The sequence below is a fragment of the Eutrigla gurnardus genome (assembly GCF_963514095.1).
Source record: "Eutrigla gurnardus genome assembly, chromosome: 2".
In the NCBI taxonomy this organism is placed as follows: Eukaryota; Metazoa; Chordata; class Actinopteri; order Perciformes; family Triglidae; genus Eutrigla; species Eutrigla gurnardus.
The window spans coordinates 19,612,651-19,635,304 of record NC_139916.1 but is presented as its reverse complement, the minus strand read 5'-3'; the positions used below and the strand labels follow the sequence as shown (position 1 = coordinate 19,635,304).

Sequence of the window (22,654 nt, the reverse complement as noted above, 5' to 3'; positions counted from 1 at the left end):
CGTTATGTTTAATAAAGTGTTTGAAGTGTATACATGTCCTAGTGGTGCACAATAGAGAGAGTTCACACAAGGAGGCTCTTATTCCAGTTATTTCTGGTTTTAGCAAAGGCCAAACATTAAATCTAATAGTCCCCCAAAATAAACTCTGATTCAGTCTTCCTGCAGCCGTGCAGTTGTTGCTATCAGTCATCGCTTTCTATATCAGCAGGTCGCATAAACATTCAGCACGGTGCTGCCAATAAGAGGGGGAAGAGGAGGCGGTACCTATGAAACCCGGTGCAAGGGTCTCGCAGCACCCCGAGCACTCTGCTGCTATGTAACTCAGTCAGTCAGTGGGGTGTAAGAACAGTACAGGAAGCGTGACTTGGCTGCATGGGTTGGCATTTTTGCCCTGATTCCCTGGTGGCAGAGGCAGGGAGGGTGGGGTGGAATGGGATCTGAGTGCATGTGATAGAGAGCAATTAGAGGAGTATGGAGAGAGTTGAGACCAGTTAGACATGGAGGCAGGGGGACAGAAATAGCTCAGTGAAGAGTGGTGGTGGGCATACCTATGCCTCTATGCGTGTCAATGCAATAAGATGAGGCTGCACTGGCTGCTGTCTTTCATTTAATGTAGACACACCAGGCTCTCACACCTATATTTAGAGTCTTATAGAATGTAATAGGAGTGGGAATAAACGGGGGCTACTTTCATGGTCAGGGCTGTTTTACTAGACACATGGTGCTACAAAATGACATACTATCTCCTATACATTTCAAATATCTTATTACTTACCTCAGTTTCTGAGAGCAATCCTTTGTCACAGGTTTTTTATTCATTTTTATTTATTTTTTTTGTTAAATCATCAATCCAATTTGGGAAAACACTTGGCGAGAGTTAGATGAGAAAATTTTCATTGGTCATTATTGGTATTGATCTTAGCAACAACATGTCGAACCCCTTATTATATTGACTTAGCCTGTCTGATATTACTATTTCTGAACTCAATGTAATGTGAACACCTCACTAAGAGAAAGCATAAAGTACTTTATAACAGTCTGACAATACTTACATGTTATCGTATAAATTAGCTCTGTAACTCGACTCCAGTTAGTGCAAGTTACACAGTATAGTCTACATTTATTTTGTATTTAAATTAATAAATTAATATTACAGTTTTTCTCAGTCGCTTTGGTGCTTTTCTCACATCACTATTAGCATCTGCACAGCAGTTAGTGCATTTCTCAAAACAATTAGTGCAAACTGCAAAACCTAGTGGATAACCTGCAAAATCACGTCACTTGCTCAAAATGGAGAGTCCATTCCTCAAAAGCAAGTATTCATGTCAATGAAACTGCCAGTGTCATCAAAATGAAAGTTTTGACACCATTGTTTATGAACAAGATATTCAAATGGCTTTGTCATGTTTTCATTATGACAGTTTATTCTCTCACTGTTTTCCAATGCAAAAAAAAAGTTAGAACACGGTGACGCTACCTGAAAATGCTCAAGACAGCAGTATACACACTGGTACAGCCATTTGAAAACTACAGTAAAGTTACGCATCGCTGTAGTTAGGGGAGTAAGTGAGTACAAGACACTGAATACGTACGTTTCACATTTTTACTGTATATGCTCTTTGTAATTTTACAGCATTGTGCAAAAGAAAAATACACTACAGTCACTTATTTAGAACAAACATAATAAACTTTTTGGTAGAGCTTCAGTTCACAGTGGTCCAACATTTGGTTCACCCTCCGACCAGCCTCAGCCATCGTGAGGCCATGATTGACAACATGGTCCACAACTGTAGCCCTAATTTCATTAGGAATCTGCCGATGTATTTGGCCTCTTCTCCCTCTTCCCCTGTTTTGTAGAAATGGTCCACACTATATGTCCTGCTCGGTTCATATACGCTTGCCAAGTGAGGGTTCATGGGATTCATCCTGACTGACTGTGAATGAGTGGCTTGTCATTGGTTACAACTAATACTTCACACACCTCCTCGTGAGTGAAAGCTGAAGTTCACCTGAGAGCAATTCTTCAATTTAGGAGACATTTCCAGGGGAAAAAATGATAAAGAAAGGTATAAAATTTGCTTGACAGAATTTGATAACTAGTTCAAGAATTTTGTATGTAATGACTCAAGCAATGAAATGAAGACTATTAGTTTTATTGGGAACGACTATTCAAGTAAGTATGGTTAATTTTGACTGACATGACATAAGCAAATGATAATGTTATAAAACAGCAGAGACTTGTATGAAAGCAACTGATACATGTCCAAAAGCATTTGCAATTTGTTCAGAGGAAGTAGATGCACACAAATGACTAAATGTTGTGGAGGTTGAACTAATAGTTCTGAGAATTTTCTGATCTGAGAAAAGAATCAAAGCGACTGAGAAAAACTGTAATGTCCTGTAACCGAGTAGACAATTGGGTCCTGTGAAATTATTTTCTTTCCAATATTTTTTCAAATATTACCTCATTTAAACAATGTGTCAGTCAGGGTCGTTTTGCACAGACTTTCTTACTATTGGCTATATCAGGCAATGCAGGCTTCCAATTGGACAAGAGAAAGAAGTTCCATCCCCTCCACATAGAAGTTCATTCTAGTTTGATGGTACCGAGTAAGAGAAACACAGAACAGATTGACATGGATGAGTTTGAAAGAAGCAGCAGTAATGAGCAAGTGAAGAAAAGGCAGAAGAGACAAAGAAAAGGACATCTCAAGTTGCAGTGATGAGAGTGAGAATGAAAGAGAAATCCACTTGACTGGAATAAAATTGCCTGGGAATAAAGACAGACCTGAAGTTCTGTCTGAACTGAAGTAGATGTATGGTCAGTGCGGTCAACCAAGTGTCATGTTTACCAGTTAATAGAAGAACGCCAGTAAAAGCATGATGGGAAAACTGCCCAAAGAGAAGAAAGAGATAAAGGCATGAAGTCCAGGAGAAGGCAGGCAGCTAGGAGAGGAAAGATTCAAGATTAAGGGAGAACCAATCAGGTCGGGAGCATGGTGAATATTGTTTGTGTAATGATAACGCTAAGTTCTCAGCATTTCTGGTCACGGTGATCAACTGTGCTGCTGAAAGGAAATTTGAGAACACTGAATTGATGGATGCTGTGTGAAAGTTTTGGGATAGTGTGAGAATTACTGAGGAGGAAGTGCATGGGCTGATGAGCGACACTTTTGGACCCTTTTAGAGCCTAGATTGATAAAGAGAGAGGCCAGATCCCAATGTCCCAGTAAGGCCTTAAGCACCAAACCCTCAGGATCTCAACTGGCATCACCTGGTTAATGGTTGAGTGTGAGAGGCTGTAGGCTTATTTAGCATGAAGACCAACGGGACAGTGCTTGACATGTCACGTTAAACATTTTATCTACAATTTTGAGTTTTGAGTTACATTTTTTTCTGCTTAGTTTGAATGTCAATTCAGCAATTGTCAAATAATCTATTTAGCTTTTTAGTTGAGCAAAATAAAAAGAAAGGCTTGACGAATACGAGGTGTGTCATATAGCCCAACTCCTCTGTGTGTTATGTTCCATATTAAATCCTTCATGTAAATGTTGACAGAGAGAAGAGACGCTGGATGAAGCAATGTGCCCGTTAATTACACTAAAACACAGTAGAGACTCTCAACAACTTGTTTTTTTTTAATTCTCTTTTGGCTTTGATTCAACCACTGGCTTACCTTTTTTCAATGCCTTTGGGCAACGCTATGATTTGTGGTTTAATTCCCTCATGCAAAGTCTGCAGAAATTCACGGAAAGTGTGAATAGAGGACTCAAAATGTCTGCGAGAGCCTCAAATTCGTGATGATTTGACTGTGGGACTGCCCTAAACCCTCTCTCCTCAAAGTCTGTAAATTCCTGAATTGGTCTTCGGCAACTTGAGAAGTTATTTCTTCTATTGCGTCTTATTTTTAATCCAACAGAGGGCGGTCATGCAACTTTTGGAATACAAACCGCCTCTAAAACCACAGAGGAAGAGAAACAAGAACCCTAGACTGAGTGCTACTCTATAACCGAATTAAACCAACGTTAAATCAAGTGTTTTGGAGATAATTGTGTTAATGAGTGTAAAGCACACCGTGATTTGAGGACTTGTGGGCTAGGAGTTAATCACGTTTGGCTGCATATTGGTGAGGTTACCCTCGTTGGGCTAGCTCGGCGGCTAACTGTTAGCTGTTGCGCCACAGAAACATCTTTCTTGCTGTGAACTTGATGTTGTATTTACTGCTGTGATTCTGGGAGTGTTTAAGCGGCATATTTCTGCATTGACAACCCGGTATAAAATATGAGTCATAGCGCAAATCTTTTACTTGGTGCTGGATTTTTTTAGCATTATGCTATGTACAGGTGCAGCTAGGTTGCTAGTTATACTATGGCAGTGCTAATAAGAATTTGCAGTATGTTTGAAAGATGACTTAAACGTACATGACTTAAGGATATGCACACCTAAACTAAAACCGTGAAATACGAGGCATGCATGATGTTGTATGATTCATCCATCCATCCATCCATTTTCTACCGCTTATCCTGTATTTAGGGTCGCGGGGGGGCTTGTATGATTCAAAAGGAAATAATGTTACAAACACCAATTTTATGGTTAAAACGTTTAATAATCAAAATTCATGGTGAATTGAATTGAAAATGAATTCATGATTGATGTAGGGATAAAACATTACACATGAGCGACCCTGTACAGTTAAAAAAAAAGGAGGAGGAGGAGGAGGAGGAGGACAGGGAGCAAGATGTGGGAGAAACAGTTCGATTTTGGATTTTCTTTGACGAAGGAGATGGTGAGCAATCCTTGGACATTCTTCTCATTACTTGATGGAACGTGCAGTGCAAACTGAGACTGACTTGACATGCCTAAATAATCTGAATTTAGCTCGATGAACTGACCACAACAAAGGAACAGAGTTGAACTTAAATGAACGGAGCAGATATGGAACTGTTACACTTCGGAGACAGAATGCATCGCAACTGCATGTTATGGAACCAGTTTCATGTGATTTATATTATGTGTCCACACTGTTAAAATATTTATTGTTGCATTGACTGCATCATGTATGGTATGCATCGGTTAATTAACATGAATTCTAGGTTTGGAGGGGAAACCTTTACATTTGTGCTTTCTGCTGAAGTTTCAAAGTGGTTTTAGTTGAAAGTACCCCGTGGCTCCAGTTGTTTGTCATTCATCATTTTCATCATCATTCATTATCCTATACTACTGACTTCGATACTGGGGTTGCATCAATCATTTATTGAATTTCACTAATTATAATGTCTTTACATCAATATCATGAATTTGTCATGAGTGCCTTTCTCAAATATGTACACTTCCAGAGACTGGATGTGACGTGTCTTGTTGGTCTCTTTTGCCCTCTGGATCTCTGTGTTTGCATAATTTTGTGATTTCATTACAATGGTTTATACAGATTCTCCTACTGTTTTTTCTGTAGTTGTGCATTCAATACTTTCAGTATCATTTATCCCACATATTCGATCAACACATGCTTATTCAGGCCCTAGATTAGTCATGCATCATCATCATCATTACAAAAGGGACACATGTCAGATAGGCTTGGGTGACATTCCACCGGGGTACGGTATATGTCGGGGTTAGGGAAGCCAACTTAAAAGCAGTTTCAGACAGGACACACCGCCGCAATCTCCGTGGCGAGGTCCGTCACACACACACACCAGGATCGGCGTCATGGAGCTCCCCGTGGTCTCAGAGCGAGGACATGAGCAGGCTTGAAAAGCAGACAAAAAAGTACTGAAAACTTTTCAATTCAGAATCTGTGCATCATCTGATAGCCTTTTCTGGTCAGCCTTTGTATAGGCTACTGCTCAAACTATTAAGAACGAATATCAGCTGATTGGGAACAAACATCAGCTGATTGGTCGTTGCACCCGCACCTGTAACCTGATAAAAATCCGGCAATTAACTTAAGCCAAGACGTTTACAACACAAAACATTTACATTAACAAATTCAAACTGGATGGCCCATCGAAATGCAGTGGCAAAGATCATTGACTCAATGGAGCGCTGGAGTAAAAGTGCCTCTTTTATGTCATTTGGGGTTTTTGTGATCAATAATGCAAAATAATCACACAGCTATGATGCAGATTATAAATAACTTGTTTGGACTTTGTATGCTAATCTCTAACGACTAGCTGTCCATCTACATTTTAACCAACATTAATATACGGTGTTTTTTCTATCTGCCTTCATCTTTTGCCAGATGGATGTTGATCCGACCACAGCTCTTTCCAATGCTGTTAAATAAGGGGCTGATGAGAATGTTCAGGATGCTGCCCCACACAGTCTGAATCCAGTGCATGTTGATGAGAAGGAGCCGCACACTGGGCATGATTAACCTGGAGAGACATGAGCTCATATCATTGATAAAACAGAACTTCTTCAACACTGTTCACAACTGTTCTCATTGGAGGGAAACATGTATGGGAGAGAGTTTGAGTTAATATAATTCAACTAACTACTAAACATTCCTTATTTATAAGAAACACTTTTAGCAGTTGACTGTTAGTCTATCTTATGTCAGTGTGACAACAGGCCTACCAGATGTGAAGGCAGCTGAGCACAGCAAAGAGGATGCCTGCCGCCAGTGAGACCGGCACTGCCAGAAGGAGGGAGATGAGGCGGTAGATCCACAGTCTGGACACCTCAAACAAGGCGTGACTCCACAACCACACTTTATCAAAGCTCCGCACCGAGGGAGGTTCGGCAATCACGTCCTCAAACGTGACCTCAAGACACACACAGACACTGTAAGTGATTTCTAGCTTTTCAAGCATGTAGGTGTGGATGCTATATATGACAAAATCTTGGCATGCAGACTAGAGGTGGGAGAAATAGTCGATTCTATGATGCATCGCGATGCTTTGTTGAACGATTCTGCATCGATGCAGGAAAGTCTATAATGGATCCTATTTTTTGTAGCACATCAACTGTATCACACAAATAGTTATTGGTTTGAAAGATTTGAAGGAAACATTCTCATTATATTTCAATCCAAAAATCCATCGTGATGCATCGAGAATCGTTTAATAATCCAATTGTGACCCTCTGAATGTAATCGTGAGGTGACTGACGATTCCTACCACTAATGCAGACTGAGAATCATGAGTAATGCAAACAATTAAACTACAATGAGCTGTTTTTTTAATTGCAAACAAAAGAATCATCAGTCATACTTTGCATTGGTGGATCAATGACAGGGGCTCAAATGGAGCTGTGTTATTACGTTGGTAGACTTTTATTATATACAGTCATGGGCCTAGATAAACATTTCTACTGAAAAAGCTTTTTTCTAAATTGCATTTATCCTCATCATCATGACTCGTCTCCAAAAAGAAATCAATGCAAAAACATATATACATACATGCATACACAAGATGATTGTTTGAGTTACACGTGGGTCAGTGGAGACCGAAGGAGTGGAATGAAGAGCATCTACCGCAGGTTTGTTTCTTTTACTGACCTGTCAAGTTTTGTTTCTCCAGACAGAAACTACATATCTCTGATTAACGTCTGTGCTGTGAGTTCACTTATGTGTGTTTTATGTCAATTAAACCTCAGTGACAGTGCACACGTGTTACCTTAAGACTCTTGTTGACTCCTTTTGGATCCCTGTTGTAAATTGGAGGCCTTGCATCACTGTGGGTGGAATTCAGATCTTCAGAATCTACCTCCACTCTGACTTCCATCAGTTCCACTGCTGGTCTTGTGTCTTTTAATCTCCCGTCCTCCATTTCCACTAAGTTGAGCTGTCTCCGGTCTCTGTTGATGCCTCAGGGCATGTCATTGGAAATATGGAGGATGAGCAGGGCGTAGCAGGACAGCTCTGCTGGCTTGTCACTGACACCCAGGTGGAACATAGTGGACTGCTGACTGCTTTGCTCCTTGTCGAGGAATGTCTTTATTGGCTTTTAAAGGCTTGTCTTTAGTGACATTGTCCGTCTGACACACTGTCTCATTCAGACCTGCATGAGAAATGGCCGGCGGCCATCGCTCGTCAACCTTCACTTCCTCCTTAAATATTGATGGAGTGAAGATGATAGTATTTGAGTACAGCCATGGTCATTAAGTCCCAGCATGAAGGCAGAGTGGCAGTACTGATCCATTAAGAACAGAGTTCTTGGCACTTTCTACAGGTTTATCCATGCAGGAATGTATTTAGGAATATGAGCAACACCTCCTAATGATGTACTAAACTTATGTGATTAAGATCTTAACCTGCATGAGCAGTATTTTGGTCCCACAGCACTCGCATACAGTATTATCACCTCATAAAGTTGATATGAACTTGTTAGCAAACTGTTGCTTATTTACACAACCAGCAGATACAAATATGATTAAACCAGCTGAGCTCAGCTTTGTGAAGGCCAAACCCGCATGCAGCTTTGATTTTGGCGGTTGAGCTGCTTCTTTCTGTTCTGTTCTGGATCCTGGATGTTACATTTTATTTTTTTGTGATCAAATTTTTTTATTGATTAACTGAGATTATCAAGATACAACACATATTTTACATAACAAAACATAACAAAACAAATGCAAACTGCAAAATTGCTTAAATCATAAAAGCCGCCAAATTAACCAAAAAAACTTAAGCCAATACATTAACTAAAAAAAAATAAAACAGACAAAACAAACAAAAGGTGTGCCACCTTCCCTCCCCCCACCCACCCATCCAGAAGTCACACACAATTGTATGGAGGGAAACTCTACGACCACACATTCACCTATACAGGGAACAAAAATAACTAGCCATAATCAGGATATGATCATTTTAATAACTCCTTTAGTGAGTTGGCCACAGCCCGCCAACTATTCAAAATGGATTCTTTTGCACCATTGATTCTGGCAGTCGACATCTCCATGAATACAACATCTAAAAAAGTGAGAATCCAATGCTTGAAGGCAAGAGAGTGGGGAGGCTTCCACCGCAACGCAATCAGCTTCTTAGCAGCTGTGATACCAGCAAGTACTAATCGCCCTGCAGCCCTCGACAGACCCATCCCAGATAAGTAATTCAGTAACAGAACAGGAACTGTCACTGGGATAGTTACAGATATCAAGTCTGATAGATGTTACATTTTATATGACATAGTGTACTATGCCTATTTTATGACATACTGTACTTTTTTTTACAGTTTTAAAGCATACTATTCTACAACTTTTTCGGACAACATGCTCGACTCAGTCCACCCCCACTGCTGCACACGGTGCTGTTCACTGGTTTATTCAACGGTTATTAGTATTGAACATGTCCAGGTTGCACCACATTCAATACTGCTCGTTCTTGGGTTTTCAGCAATACACCCGCGAAGAAGATCAGATGTTGTTCTCGATATATGCCAAGGACATACACACATAAAGAGCCTAATAGTTTGATATAGTGCCTAGTGCCTTCTTTAGTTAGATTAGTAGAGTATTGTTTGGCTTTTCAACAAACATAGATTATTATATCATCAAAGTTCTCCACATGTTTTTGTGAGACCAGGAGTGTTTAATCTCACAACACTGACCCTCACTCGGCAGGCACACAAACAAACAGCAAGCAGTCTCATACAACATCTGCCCTGCCGTCTTATCAGTCAACTACTGAACACTCACATTGCATCAGTTATATTGCAAGTAACTGTAAAGTTTTATAGATTAAACCAGATTCTGTTTTTTCCCCAAACAAGTGATTTTTATTTGATCCAACAGTATTTAACATATTGACAAAAAAGTACTGACACAATGTTTACCCATGAATATGAAATGGATTTATAATAAAAACAAGTGTAAAATATATTTAAAATATGTAAAATAATATAACTATTTTTAAAATGTAAAAAGGTAAAGTGTTTGAAGCTAAGAGGATGGAATGTGTAAAAAGAGATCACTGTAAAAGAACAGGTGATGTAAAGAGATAATAATCAAAAAGCAGAAGCCGTATGACTCCACAATCTTATGTACACTTACTGTAGAAGCACTCGCATTGTGAAAACCGTGTGACCATGTTGAAAGTTCCAAACAACCTTCTTGTTAGAAATGTCCAAACAAAGAGGAGGGATGAGAATTCACTGTTATATAGCACACTCTGTTGGCCATGGTTTGTTCTTTAGTTTTTAAAAAAATCATAATTTCTTTTTTTTTGTATAACTGATCGTTAAATCAGCTGCATTTTCCTCTTACACATGCCCAAATCCCAGAGGCAGCATACTGCAGCGTACTGTAGTCTGATGAGATGATGATTTATGCCGTGTCTGGAAACCCTGGTGATGAAGAGCCCTTGTTATTGTGTCGTGATTGTGTCTGTAGATCCGCTACTTAACAGATGCTAATTTAGGTTACATCTGGCGCATCTCCTTATTTGTGTGTAGAATCACAATATTCATTTAAAAATGATCATTCATGGAAAAAACTAAGTATGCTTTTGAACCAGCGGAAGACAAATGTAAGCACTGGTTACATTTGCTGGTTTGGTGAAACAAAGTATACTTTTCATCAAAATTTCTACAACTCTGGAAGCTTAAATGAAACTGATCGTTTTTATGGTGAAGTTTATTTGTCACAATGATGTATGTTCTGCAGTATTCATATTGTCAAGCTCCAAATGTAATGAGGCGTGATGAAGTATTTCAAACATCCATCACAGATGTCTTTGGAGTCTGTAGGTCACAGGTGTGTTGTATCATAATTAGGGCTGTAGACGACAGAAAGTCATTATTTTAAGTTTCTATTGAGGTTTTTGGATGCAGCCTTGAATGTCTGTCGTTATATTTTATGACTCTATTGATCAAAAAACTCCCTCACACTGTCCTCCTCACTTGCCCTCTAGTATTGTTGAACGTAGTTAATATGCACATTCCAACTTACAGGTGTGCAAATGTTTTGCTCATTTCATGAGCCAAGAAAAGTAAAAAAAAAAAAAAAGTAATTTATTTTAATGAATATGACAGTTGCCAGTTTTGTTTGATTGCTCCTAGACCGCCCGTTAAAGCAAGCGTGTCCTTTGTCTATAATGACTGCAGTGAATCTGTTTAAAAGGCTAAACACCAGCAAATATGGATTGAAGCAGAATATTTGTTAGGTCATAACTTTTTCCAAATTTTGGAAATGGGTAAATCTATTTTTTTCATTAACTTTTGACTTTTAAACTTTAAGCTCTGGATTTAATGGCAGTGTTGGAATCACACGAGTCTGAAACAATCCCAGGCAGCCGCTGTGTGAGATACACAGATACATGGGCATTCAGTGCATGAATGCTGCAATGTGGACATTTTTTGTAGATTTCAGCACACTTGTAATGCACTGCAGAAGCATTGATGTTAGGTCTTGTAATGTTTATATATTGGGATGGCACACAGATATTGGTAGATACTCGAAGGTGCAACTTTTTATACTAGACTGTAGTCTGATTTTTGAAAGCACTTTATAAAGGGTTGAAGATCAGACTGTTTGTATTATGCTTAAACAAATTAGCCAAAGAAAATTAAGGAGTCAATACATTTGGAAGCAATAAGCTTGTCAATGAGATAATAATCTGGTGTTACCTGACTAACAACTTAAATCTTGGAGTGTGATTGTAAAGTCCTTCAGACAGGTCACAAGAGACTGTTATCACTTCATTTTTGTAGTCATTGATATTTGGTTTTACAAATGCTACATTCAGATCGAGTTGATTTTTGTTGTGAAGTCCTGAATTCTGAGACACCAGATAAATAATGTAAAAGTTGCCCAGCTGGTCATACTGTTTAATGGCTTGACACTTATCAGGATAAAATGAACGACAGAAACACACACACATGTGTATGGATAATAAAGCCTCACAGCCTGTTTCTGTGCTGTGAGTTGTGTTTACTCCAGTTAGTGACAACCACACAGCAATATATATATATATATATATATATATATATATATTATTCGCCGCCACGGCCGCTGTTTGTGAAAGACAAATGCAAACAGCAAAGGCCATAAAACTGCACTTTGTTCCCACTCCCAGAGCATTATCAATGCCCAGTAGTGATTGCCATTGTAAATTCACTATCTCCGCCTTACCGTTCACAGGCACTATTATAGCAGTCCATATGGACTTGTGTTACCCTATCCTGAACCTCTATTCACATGTTAATCAGCCTCTATCTGAACTTCTAGGCCATGTGTAATCAGCAGGCATGTGAACGCAGGCATAAACTCGAATTAGTAGATCAATCAATCAGAATCTGAAGCTAAAGCATTCATCCTAAAGGTGCTCGTTGCTATGTGAGTCACAGGCTCACTCAATTTCCATGACGACAGGGGCAGATGACGTTCACCATCTATCAGCGTATCTGTTGCACGCAGGAAATCTGGGGGATTCTCTCTCAGATTCATGAGAGCTTGGCACACGGCACACACAAAAAGGATACAGAGGGACCAACTCATGTTTATATGGAATTTCTTATTAAATAAAACATTTCCATTATGACCTTGTTATAGTAGTTACATTCCAAACAATCCCATTTGTAAACATTCTCTGCAAACATGAAATTCAGACCAATTGTAATGTGAATGAAAAATATGCACAGGGGGACATTTATCATTATTTCAGTGTCTCGTGTGTACAACCTTAACATCTTGACCTAAAATGAGAAAGCAGACCTGCATTAGACAGTAAAAGGTGCTGGGCGTAATACTGGGTAAGATGTACAATATTTAAAGGATAGGGTCCCATTTCAAATGTAAAACACTTTCTGAAAAATATTCATATGTGCATAGAAAGTGGTGAGTTTCTGTAGTTCCACACTGACCATCAACGGATTAATGTGGTGGAGGACAAAATTCACAGTCATTGTTCCATTTGTTGATTATAATATAAGATGGACGAATTATCCAAATTCTCCAAATTGTGGATTTTTGCACAGAACAATGACAGAGGACAAAATCCACAATCACCTACATGAAAGAAGTATAGGTTGGGAGAATGATTACAGTGACCAATAATCATTTAAATGTAAATATGGGCATGTCAGTATTGTTTTAAGGGAAATGAATGTGATCTATCCTTTTAAAAAAGGCTCGCTATCAAAAAATAAACACATGGCCTATGGATTAGCACTACGGTCCATAAGTTACATTTGTCAACGTCTAAGCATGCTCCTCAGGTATTTGTCCAGGAATCTTTATCCCGTTGTCCATAGTGTTTCTGGGACAGGAGTTGGAATAGCTGGATGTGGTTTCAGCTGTGCTGCTGGTTCTCTGGATGAACTGGAGGAAGTTCTCCTGAAGAGAGCCCTCATGGCTGGACGTCCCAAACTCCGCTGGCTGGGTCAAGCAGCAGCGCCGAAACTTTACCAGCTCTTCTCTTATCTGCCTGTTTAACAGGCCATAAAAGAACGGGTTAACTGCAAAGGAGGAGTAGGCCAGCCAGGTGACCGCCTCCTCTACGTCCCCGGGACTGTGCATGGAGCCAGTCAGAGACATATGCAGGTGGAAGACGAAGTAGGGCAGCCAACAAACAAAGAACTGACCCACGATGAATACCAAAGTAAGGGCAGCCTTTCCTCCACTGAAGGCCTTCTCTGGAGATAGTCTTTGGGGCAGAGTACGGTTGGTGGTGATCATCGTGGTCTGGCTGTTGATGGAGTCTGAACGATTCTTAGCAGGGCTCACGTTTGTCCACGTTGGCACGGCGGGGACGTGCTGCATGGCTGCGGAGCGAGCTACCTTGTACACAGCACAGTAAACGGCAAAGATGACCACCGCAGGAACCAGGAAGCAAACCACACTGAAGAGCACAGCAAATACATTTCTTAGACGACTGTGGCTCGCATGGAGAGAGCAGTGAGCCGCAGCAATGGAGCTGTGGTGTCCATAAGCTGGCCATCCAAACAGAGTGACCAAAGCTAAGAGGGCCGACTTGACCCAGATCAGGAGCATGACACCAATGGCAAGGTTGATGGTCATCTTGACTTCGTAGCGCATGGGGTGTACAATATAGAAGTAACGCTCCACACTGATGGCCGTGATGGTTAGAATGGAGAGACAGATGAGGAAGACGTTGAGGAAGATGTAAACCTGACACTCCAGAACCGTGAACACCACGGTGCCAAAGAACGCCGAGCTGGATATGATGCCCAAAGGCATGAGGAGGATGGCGCACAGCAGGTCCACTGCACAGAGGTGACACACGAAAGCAAACCTCTTGAGGTGAGGAGCGCGGGCAATGGCCACCATCACACCGGTGTTGGCCAACAAAGCGATGAGGTTAAGGGTCACCATGCAGAACAGCCCAAAAAGGTCTTTGATCTGCGACTGGGAGCTTGTGACGACGCCCAGCTCGGCAGGAACCGTAGGAATCCATAGGGCGGTGGTGAGATTTGTCACTGAGTGATGTGGTGCGGAGGCTATCATGGGACCGGTCTTGTCAGCCATCATTCATTCAAAACCTCCATTTGCATTTCAGATGTCTTCGTATGTGAACGCCCTGTGTTGGGAAGACAGAAAGCATTTATCTATCCAGTTAAAACAACAACAATGTCGACATAATAGATTACCTGACTGATCATTTTGTTCATATGATGATTGAAAAAAGATTTCATTAAATGTTCTTATTTCTAATTGGAGACATGTAAACAGTTGCTTGCATGTTTTAAGTGTAAACAGATAAAACTGTGGGTTTAAAAAAACGTTTACAGTAAAACACAGCAATGATTAGCCTTGTTTACGTGAAATTAGTATTCATATGCCTGAGGGCTGTTTGACTCTGATGTCAAAGTTGTTGTGAGGATAAAGAAGCAATGACATGCCTCATTAGTCTTAAGATGTTAGCTAGTTACTGCAGTAAAATATATTTGTTTGTTGATATTTCCCTGGTGAATTCTCTCTTTAGGCACTTCATGAAGAAGGAGTAGCAAGCCGATGTGATATACAACCAAAGGACAGTTTTATGAGTGATGAAGTGCTAATATGCATGTTAGTTTTTGTTGGACAAATGGGGGAAAAAAGTAATGTGATGTTATAAATCCATTATTATTGGAGAAATGCAATTCCATCTTTTCTGAGTGACAAGTTAAAAGGCAATTAAAGCTTTAGCTGGCTAAAGGCCACACTCTGAACACAGTGCGAATGCAGTTACAAGACACACATTTCTACCATTTTACACTTTGTCGATTCCTGGCAATAATTTGGGGAAAGTCTGTTTTTTTTTAAATGTGAATACCTGGCATTCATCCTATCCTACCTAGTATGCAATGGTGTGCTTAAAGCATATCATTTGGTCATTGAAAGTTAAATTAGGCAAAATGAGTAAAGCATTAAAAAAACAACACGGATTATAAATAAAATTACTTACCCATGATCCTCTCTGTGTTTATGTGGTAGAGTTCTGACCAAACGGGTTCACCAGGTGTTTGACAAAGCTGTTGAAATGTGTTGAGATACAGTAGGCACAACCCACCTGTATTAGATTATTTTTTTTTAAGTAAAATAGTCAGTCCTGCATCTGTAAATCCATTCCATCATGTCCAGTTAATTCAGAGCCTGAGGTTAAGTTTTCCTGTTGACAGGCTCCAGAGATCCAGACTTATCACTTATGTAGATCTCCAGTTAAAGAGCTATTGATCACTGATCCATAATGATTTTACATAGTCAATGATGCTTCCTCTCCGCACCCCTCCTTCATAGCGCTGTCCTCCGCTGTGTATGGCAGTGACTGTCACACATTGTCTTCTGTTTGATTCTTTTTTCTTTTTTTTTCCTTTTTCGCTTTCAAATAGACACTTGCTTCACTGTCCCCCTTTCAGAGCCCAGTGTTCCCTGGGTCCTAAACTCAACCATGTTAGAGGTATAAGAAGTATAAAAACAATGGAACTGCTACTGAGTGGAGGGAATTACTTTAATAGTCACACAAAGTATAAACAGGCATATATATAAAATATAATATGTGTTTACGTGTGTATTTTAAGTATCTACAGCCCAAATCAAGAAATGCTTACCACAAGTAATGGGGAAGAGAAGCCAGAGTGAGTCGGTGTCACAAGGAGCAGAAGAGATCCACCAGGGGGCAATAAGGGCGCAGAAGGGGCCAAAAGGCAGTTTTGACTAGGGGAATATCCCCATGCATGTTGCTCTTAGTACAGAAGGGGGCGCTCTCATCCTTAGGAATGAAGAAGAGGATCACCTGAGTACGAAGTCTCCTCGTCTTTGTCACACTAATTAGAGTTCTGGAGCACCTCTGAAGGACAGAACAAACTGGACATCAGGAAATGTCAGGAAAGAGTCGTTATGATATTCCAAAACTGGCAACGTTAATGATGATGGACTTTGCCAGTAACAGATTGTAACAATTGCCAACTTCAACTCACTCAACAATGCTGACTCCAGTTCCATTTCCTTATGCAAATATTTAAATCTCTTATGGTTTTAGAGTTCAATTATTATTCATATAATTATTTAAGGGCTCCTTTCTGAACTCTCAAGGTCACCTTAATTTATGTTAAGTAAGTTCTAACATTGTTTTGCTATTTTTGTAAACATTTTAAACAATATATTGATTTAATTTGTTTATGAACTATTTATTACAATGATGTTTTAGGATTTGTATTATATACTATACTATGAAGTTTTTTTTATGACATACAACACTGACTTTTTTTATGACAAACTTTGGATGACTTTCTATATACATAGTCATAGTATGCCAAAAAAAAGTCATAGTATATAGCATGCTGAAAAACGTAATAGTATAGCATGTCAAAAAAGTTAAAAAATATTATAGTATAGCATGTCAAAAAGGACACCTTAATAAACATACATAAAAGCAACAAATATAATAGTAGGAGAAGTAAAATCAAGTAGTAAGTAAAAATAAGTCAAAACATTTAATTCGATGAAATGAAGGTGGATTTGGTGAAAGTTATGTCTGGTATGCTAATCCAAACAGATGTGTTTTAAATTGTGATTTGAGCTGATGAAGTTGATGAATGTGAGGTGGGAGAGAGTTCCAAAGACGAGGGGAGGGGCAGTTGAAGGCTCTATGTGTCAAAACACATAGTATAGCATGTCAAAAAAGTCAAAAGTCATAGTATAGCATGTTAAAAAATGTAATATTACAGAAAAAGTAAAAAAAAAACCCTGCCAGTATAGCATGTTAAAAAAAGTCATAGTATAGTATGTAGAAAATAAACATTAAAAAGAGAGTATAGTAAGTCAAAAAAGTCATAGTAGGCCTATAGCATTTGGAAAAAGTAATTAAGAAGTCACAGTATACAATGTCGAAAAAAGTAATGTAAAAAGGCATAGTTTAGTGTGTCAAAAAATCATAATATAGCATGTAAAATAAAGTCATAGTACAGCATGTCGAAAAAAGTATGTGTATATTATGTCAAAAAGTCATTGTAAAGTATGTAGGAAAAAAGTAATAAAAAAACAATTTATGACATCCAGCACCAAATTGAGAAACATACTGGAAACTGTAATACTGGAAAACATCTACAATGGCAAGACCAAGTTGTCAACATAAAAAAAAAAAACACATTCTAACAGGTTGGTTTGGGACTTTATTTTATCAATTAATCACAGGTTCAAATAAGGTCTTAGTGCAAAAATGCAGCGGCAATTACATTCAGAAGAGAGTTGCTCATTACTGTACTGCATATGGAGGCATTTGTATTATAGATTATAGGAAAACTAGATTAATGAAGCTATTCATGATCTACATGTTACATTACTTTGCATAGTAGAGAAACTTCTTTCTGCGTCTTTCTTTAAATATATATTATTTATGCCTGTGCTTGAACATAAGCCACAAATTGCACTTTATACTTCATAGTGCAAACATATCTATGCATAGTATAATGTAGAATATACTTTACTTTACTTCTGTTGTACTATATAACATCCGTCCAAATGTCATTAACTGCAAAGGCATGCTGTAAAGTCCTACATAGCAAAGACATTATCTCTCTGAGGGTCAGGTTTAAATAAGCATTACCGATGGAATTAAGAATTGCAGTATGTAAAAAGTAAGCTACGCAAACTAGAATATCATTTGCAAACAAATATTTAAAGAATGTAATGCAAATATTAATTCCATGGCCAGGAGGAGATAAAAAAAATCTTGAGATGTGTTACAGCAGAAGTGCAGTCTATCACACTCAGGCCCGTTTAACGGTGTGCAAAAAATAATAGCTCATAAGTAATTTATTATTCATGATAGGGACATTTGCACAATGACAGCAGTGTTATTATAAGAAAACAAGATAGCCAAGCTTTCAATGAAGCGCCTTCAGAGCGGGGATGTGGAACATTTCTCTTTCAGAGGAGCTGCTTCTCTCCTTGAGTTACTGCATGTGAAGCTCCAGCAGGTAGCGAAGGCGACACTGGCTCTCTTTGTAGATGAGATATTCACTGTTGCCGAAGTGGCTTCCTGCAAACTGGGGCTGACTTATGGGCTTACCCTGAGGCACAGCAATGGTCTTCCCCTCCAGGGTGATGACGATGTCCTTGGATGGATCTGAAAACTCAGGGGGGTTAACCACTTCACCGCACAATATCGGGAGAACAGGTATCATTTATCATTTATTTTATCGTGCGAGTTGAAGAAGTGCGGTACCTGGCTCCACTGATCCTCGCGCCACCACGCTATCATAGCCTGCAGGGGCCTTCTTCAAGGAGCAGTTGTCTTTAGTGATGGTATGTTCTTTACCGAGAGCTACCTCGCTCAAAAACATCACTCCGGTGTTTTTAGAGGTGCGCACTGAAAATGTATGGCAGAAGAGTGGGGTGTTTCAAACACCAAACGATTGTTATGATTGCAATCAATTCCATTCACATCGACACGATCCCTGTTTAATCGTAGAGCCTCACCGTAACCTGCAGACTTGCTGTTTTCAGACGCAAAATAGATGCCCCGCCCGACCCGGCCCCCTGAATGGGGCATTATCCTCAGACCGCTCTTCAGGATCGCCGCCACCACCGCGATGTTGGTGCCATGCCACAGCAGGCGGCGGTTCTCCAGACCATCGCTCTCGCTAAACCGCTCTCCCTGCAATGTGCAATGTAAGCGTGAGGGTCACAGGACTTCAGTCTCCTGCATCACGTCAACAAGACTGAAACCAGGTCCTACCTCTGTCTCTCGATCCACTTCCCAAACGTTGACGATTTTTGGTTTACGGTAGCCATCTGAAGTCGCTTTCAGGTATTTATCAATGATCTTTAAGTGAGAAACAGTTACTATTGGTGGTCAGGAGGACAACATGCTTTATTTTTACTGAACCATATCATCACTAGACATAGCACCTTGAATGTCTCGGTATCCTTGTCCATTATCGTGAGGCTGCATTTGAGAGAATTGTAGTCCCGGTCCAGAGGATGAGGAACCGTTTCTATCGTCACCTCCTGAGCCTTTTCTGTCTCTGACTTCAGAGTCTGGGCGAGCTCGATATCCGCCAGCACCTTCACAGAGCATGTCAAACCAGAGGGACGTCACGGGGGAGAAAACGTCAACAAAGACAGCTCAGTCCATGAAGAAAAACTCACCATAAGCATCTCTTTCTTCTTATCCACGATCTCTTTGTCATCGATCGTTGGCGGTCTGCTCCGGCCAAAGTTGTGCGGGATGGTGGTGAAGAACTTTGAGGAAAGTTCTTCCAGACCTGTTTTTCTGCTTTTCTGGTTCAAGGCTGCCTCAATCTCCTCCAACACTTCAAAGCCCTTTGCAATCTGAACCTTACTGAGCTTCCCCAAAGGCATCTTCTTGATATCTGCGTAACATCCACACACAAAACTACAAATCAGACTAGTTCTCTTTGTTTTTGCTAAGAAAAGGCATCTCACACTGTACTTTGCTTGCTTTGAGGTGCAAATTGTTACTTCAATTACTTCCAAATATTAGAAAAACACGTTAGCAGAGCTGAAGACATGGAGCAGCTATGTTCAAACGCTGTGATGAGGGGGAGCATTGTGTAAATGCAGACTTCACTCCCTCTTTGTAGCAATGGTCAATCATTTACACGTCACATTCTGCACTCTGTGAAGTTTCAACATTTCGTAGCAACACTGAAATCAAGATAAAATTTCAAAAGAGTGCAGAGATGTTTTGTTTGTCAGCCAGTGACAGCAGTTAAAGAGCCTCAATTGTCATAAAAGATATTCATTTCACTTTAATAAAGGTGTAAATTAACCATAATATTACACATTTAAGAAGCTGGAGTCAGAGAATCTTGACTTTTATTCTTAAAAAATGACTCCCAGCCGGGTAATCGATTATCAAAATAGTTGCCGATTAATTTAATATCCGACAACTAATCGATTCATCTCTGTAGCTCTAATCCCATTTAGTGCAACAGGCCCAACATGTGGGTCAAAGAAGTGTGTATAGGCTGCACAAACCTGTTTTGTATTGAATGGTTGGTAAACTGAGTCACACCCACCTAGGTTCATACATTCCATCGCCTCCTTGAACATGTCGTTGCTGAAAATGAGTTCTATGAGCTTCTTGGTGGAGGTGTCGAGGGTGCAAGGTTCCACCTTATTAGGGACTGTGACGCTCTTCCCATCGACCGTGTCCACCTGCAATATCAAGAAGTACAGCCGGTGAGATTTCCATAGTTTTCCTCTGATGAAGTCTGTCATGAGTGGTGGTAACTGACTCATTAAGTAATTCACATTAAATGAGATTTACGTGACCTTGACCTCAGCATCCTGGTCTCCATCCACCTCGATCAGGGTGTACTTCCCAGAGTGAGACACGAAATCCGACCGATCACTCCAGTTGTTCTTGGTCTTGTCCTTAAACTTTTTCTCAAAGTCCTTGACAGCCTTCTCAAGCGTATCAAAGTCGTTAAGTTTGGATTGTCCCCCTTCCCCCTGAATTCAGATTAGAGATGAGGCAATCAGGGGTAACTTGCTTTATGTAACAGGATGAAACGCACTAAGCTGTACAAGCTGTCAGAATCTGGCCTCACCCCAGTGTTCAAATTACTAAAGAATAAAGTATACTAGAATAAAAGTGACTAAAGAATATAAATAAGATATAATGAACGAGCATATAAGCAGGCCATTTAGGAGGAATCTGTTGCAGGACGAACTTACCACTCGACCCCATCTGTTCCATGTGTAGTAACCGTTGTCGTCTTTAATAACTTGAATGGCATAAAACTTGTTATTGTTGTGCCCAATGTTGGTCTGATTGAGCATGCAGTCGTAGTCCTCGTGGACCTGGTGGAGACAATTCAGGACCGCTTTCAAATTCTGTTTCCCCCCCTTAAATATGATTTAATGTAACAACAAATACATCTTTCTTACCTCTCCAGAGGATGAGAATGGGCAGTTCTCATCCACTTTCCTCCTGCCCTTTACCTGTGGCCCTGCAGCCAGAAGGGCCTCTTTAGCAGTGGTGAAGGCATCCTTGGGCTGCGGGGTCTCGGGCTCCTGTTTCACCTTCTTCTTGCCACCTGCCTTGGCAGCAGTAGCAGCTCTTCTCTTTGGTGCCATGGCCGTGGATGAAGTACCTGGAAACAGAAACTTGCCATCTTGGTCATCACAACCCGGACAAGTTCAGACATGCCCGCACTGAGCAGCTAACCCTGTCCTCCTCCAAACAAATACCGTGTATTTACTGAGTTACTACTATATACTGCCACGGCTAGTAGCAAGTCACCATAGTGCAACTGTAGCTCTGCTTTGTTTTGGAACAAGGCAGCATAAAATAGTCCCTCCCTCCGCCCTCCACTACTAGTGCAGAAGACGACCTGCGTGTCCCTCCGCTGTCACTCACCGTGTAACTTTACAGAGCGTCAGCCGGGAGATAGAAAAGTTACTGTCTCCTCGCAGGTGGAGCTGTCACCGGTGTGACTGCAGGCTAAACTGTCTCCCTCGGATTTACGGGAAGTTTACAGTCTTTACAGTCAGAGGAAGAGGTGGAGCTCTACTGCATCCTGGATTGTCTTTTCTCGCTGCTGCGGCTGCTGGGACCGCTACCGCCACCTAGCGGTTTCCAGTAGGTATGGTTCTCTCAAAACATGCAAAATAATAACAATAACAACAATAGCCCTATAATAATAATAACAACAATAATAATAGCCTAATAATAATAATTATAACAATAATAGCCCAATAATAATCATAATAATAACAGCCTAATTCTATTAATTATAATAGCATTGTAATAATAATAATAGTGTATTATTATTATTATTATTATTATTGACTATTTGTTCTCCCCTTGCCGCTCAGACAGTTTCTTTCTTTACAAATGTTAACATTAACGAAAAATCAAATCTTGTCCAAGCAGGTCAACAACCTCTAGTATAGACTGTTATAATAGCTTCACAGTTGATATTAAGGTATATGTCACATTATATTTATTACATTATATTTGATATTTTTTTAGGATACGTTTATTGTGCTCGTTAATTCTCACAGGGCCAAAGTTGGCTACAAATTTAATCCACCGTTCTCAGAACTAACTAAGCTCCTTAATATTACACTTATTGTGCTGTTTAAAGTGGATCTTTAGCCATTACATATCCTATACAGGTTTCATTTGTAAATATATTATACACATAGGCTATAATAGACTTTCTTTACACACAAGCTGATGTTTCTGTTCTTACAATCACAGCAAGGAGTTGTTGCATACGTGCTGTACCTGGTTTATATAATA

At 39.9% G+C, this 22,654-nt stretch overlaps 3 protein-coding genes across 3 annotated transcripts; all 3 read right to left on the bottom strand.

Moving 5' to 3' along the window:
• Window positions 1–6,214: 6,214 nt before the first annotated feature.
• On the bottom strand, window positions 6,215–7,769 carry LOC311026521 (caveolin-2-like; the record flags this gene model as incomplete). The annotated part of the gene is made up of 3 exons (XM_084030131.1): window positions 6,215–6,374; window positions 6,577–6,764; window positions 7,617–7,769. 3 exons carry the CDS (start codon window positions 7,767–7,769, stop codon window positions 6,215–6,217), a joined length of 501 nt encoding a protein of 166 aa, XP_083886257.1.
• A 5,025-nt stretch (window positions 7,770–12,794) lies between these two features.
• gpr61l (G protein-coupled receptor 61-like) lies at window positions 12,795–15,667 on the bottom strand. Its single transcript, XM_084027597.1, has 2 exons — window positions 15,341–15,667; window positions 12,795–14,473 (listed from the first exon to the last, which is right to left on the bottom strand). The coding sequence occupies exon 2, from the start codon at window positions 14,422–14,424 to the stop codon at window positions 13,135–13,137; it is 1,290 nt and encodes a 429-aa protein (XP_083883723.1). The 5' UTR covers window positions 14,425–14,473; window positions 15,341–15,667; the 3' UTR covers window positions 12,795–13,134.
• A 1,862-nt stretch (window positions 15,668–17,529) lies between these two features.
• parp3 (poly (ADP-ribose) polymerase family, member 3) lies at window positions 17,530–21,918 on the bottom strand. Its single transcript, XM_084027074.1, has 11 exons — window positions 21,767–21,918; window positions 21,295–21,500; window positions 21,082–21,207; window positions 20,677–20,856; window positions 20,421–20,559; window positions 19,528–19,751; window positions 19,288–19,443; window positions 19,115–19,201; window positions 18,856–19,033; window positions 18,602–18,745; window positions 17,530–18,502 (listed from the first exon to the last, which is right to left on the bottom strand). Exons 2-11 carry the CDS (start codon window positions 21,481–21,483, stop codon window positions 18,330–18,332), a joined length of 1,596 nt encoding a protein of 531 aa, XP_083883200.1. The 5' UTR covers window positions 21,484–21,500; window positions 21,767–21,918; the 3' UTR covers window positions 17,530–18,329.
• Between the last annotated feature and the right edge of the window lie 736 nt (window positions 21,919–22,654).

Bases quoted from the DNA above. Each gene is read 5' to 3' on its own strand.
- gpr61l (XM_084027597.1), bottom strand. From the start codon at position 14,424: ATGATGGCTGACAAGACCGGTCCCATGATAGCCTCCGCACCACATCAC.
- parp3 (XM_084027074.1), bottom strand. From the start codon at position 21,483: ATGGCACCAAAGAGAAGAGCTGCTACTGCTGCCAAGGCAGGTGGCAAG. The intron at 19,202-19,287 runs GTGCTATGTCTA...TCTCACTTAAAG, and splicing joins AGGATACCGAGACATTCAAG to ATCATTGATAAATACCTGAA. The intron at 18,503-18,601 runs GTACCGCACTTC...CTGAGTTTTCAG, and splicing joins GCGAGGATCAGTGGAGCCAG to ATCCATCCAAGGACATCGTC.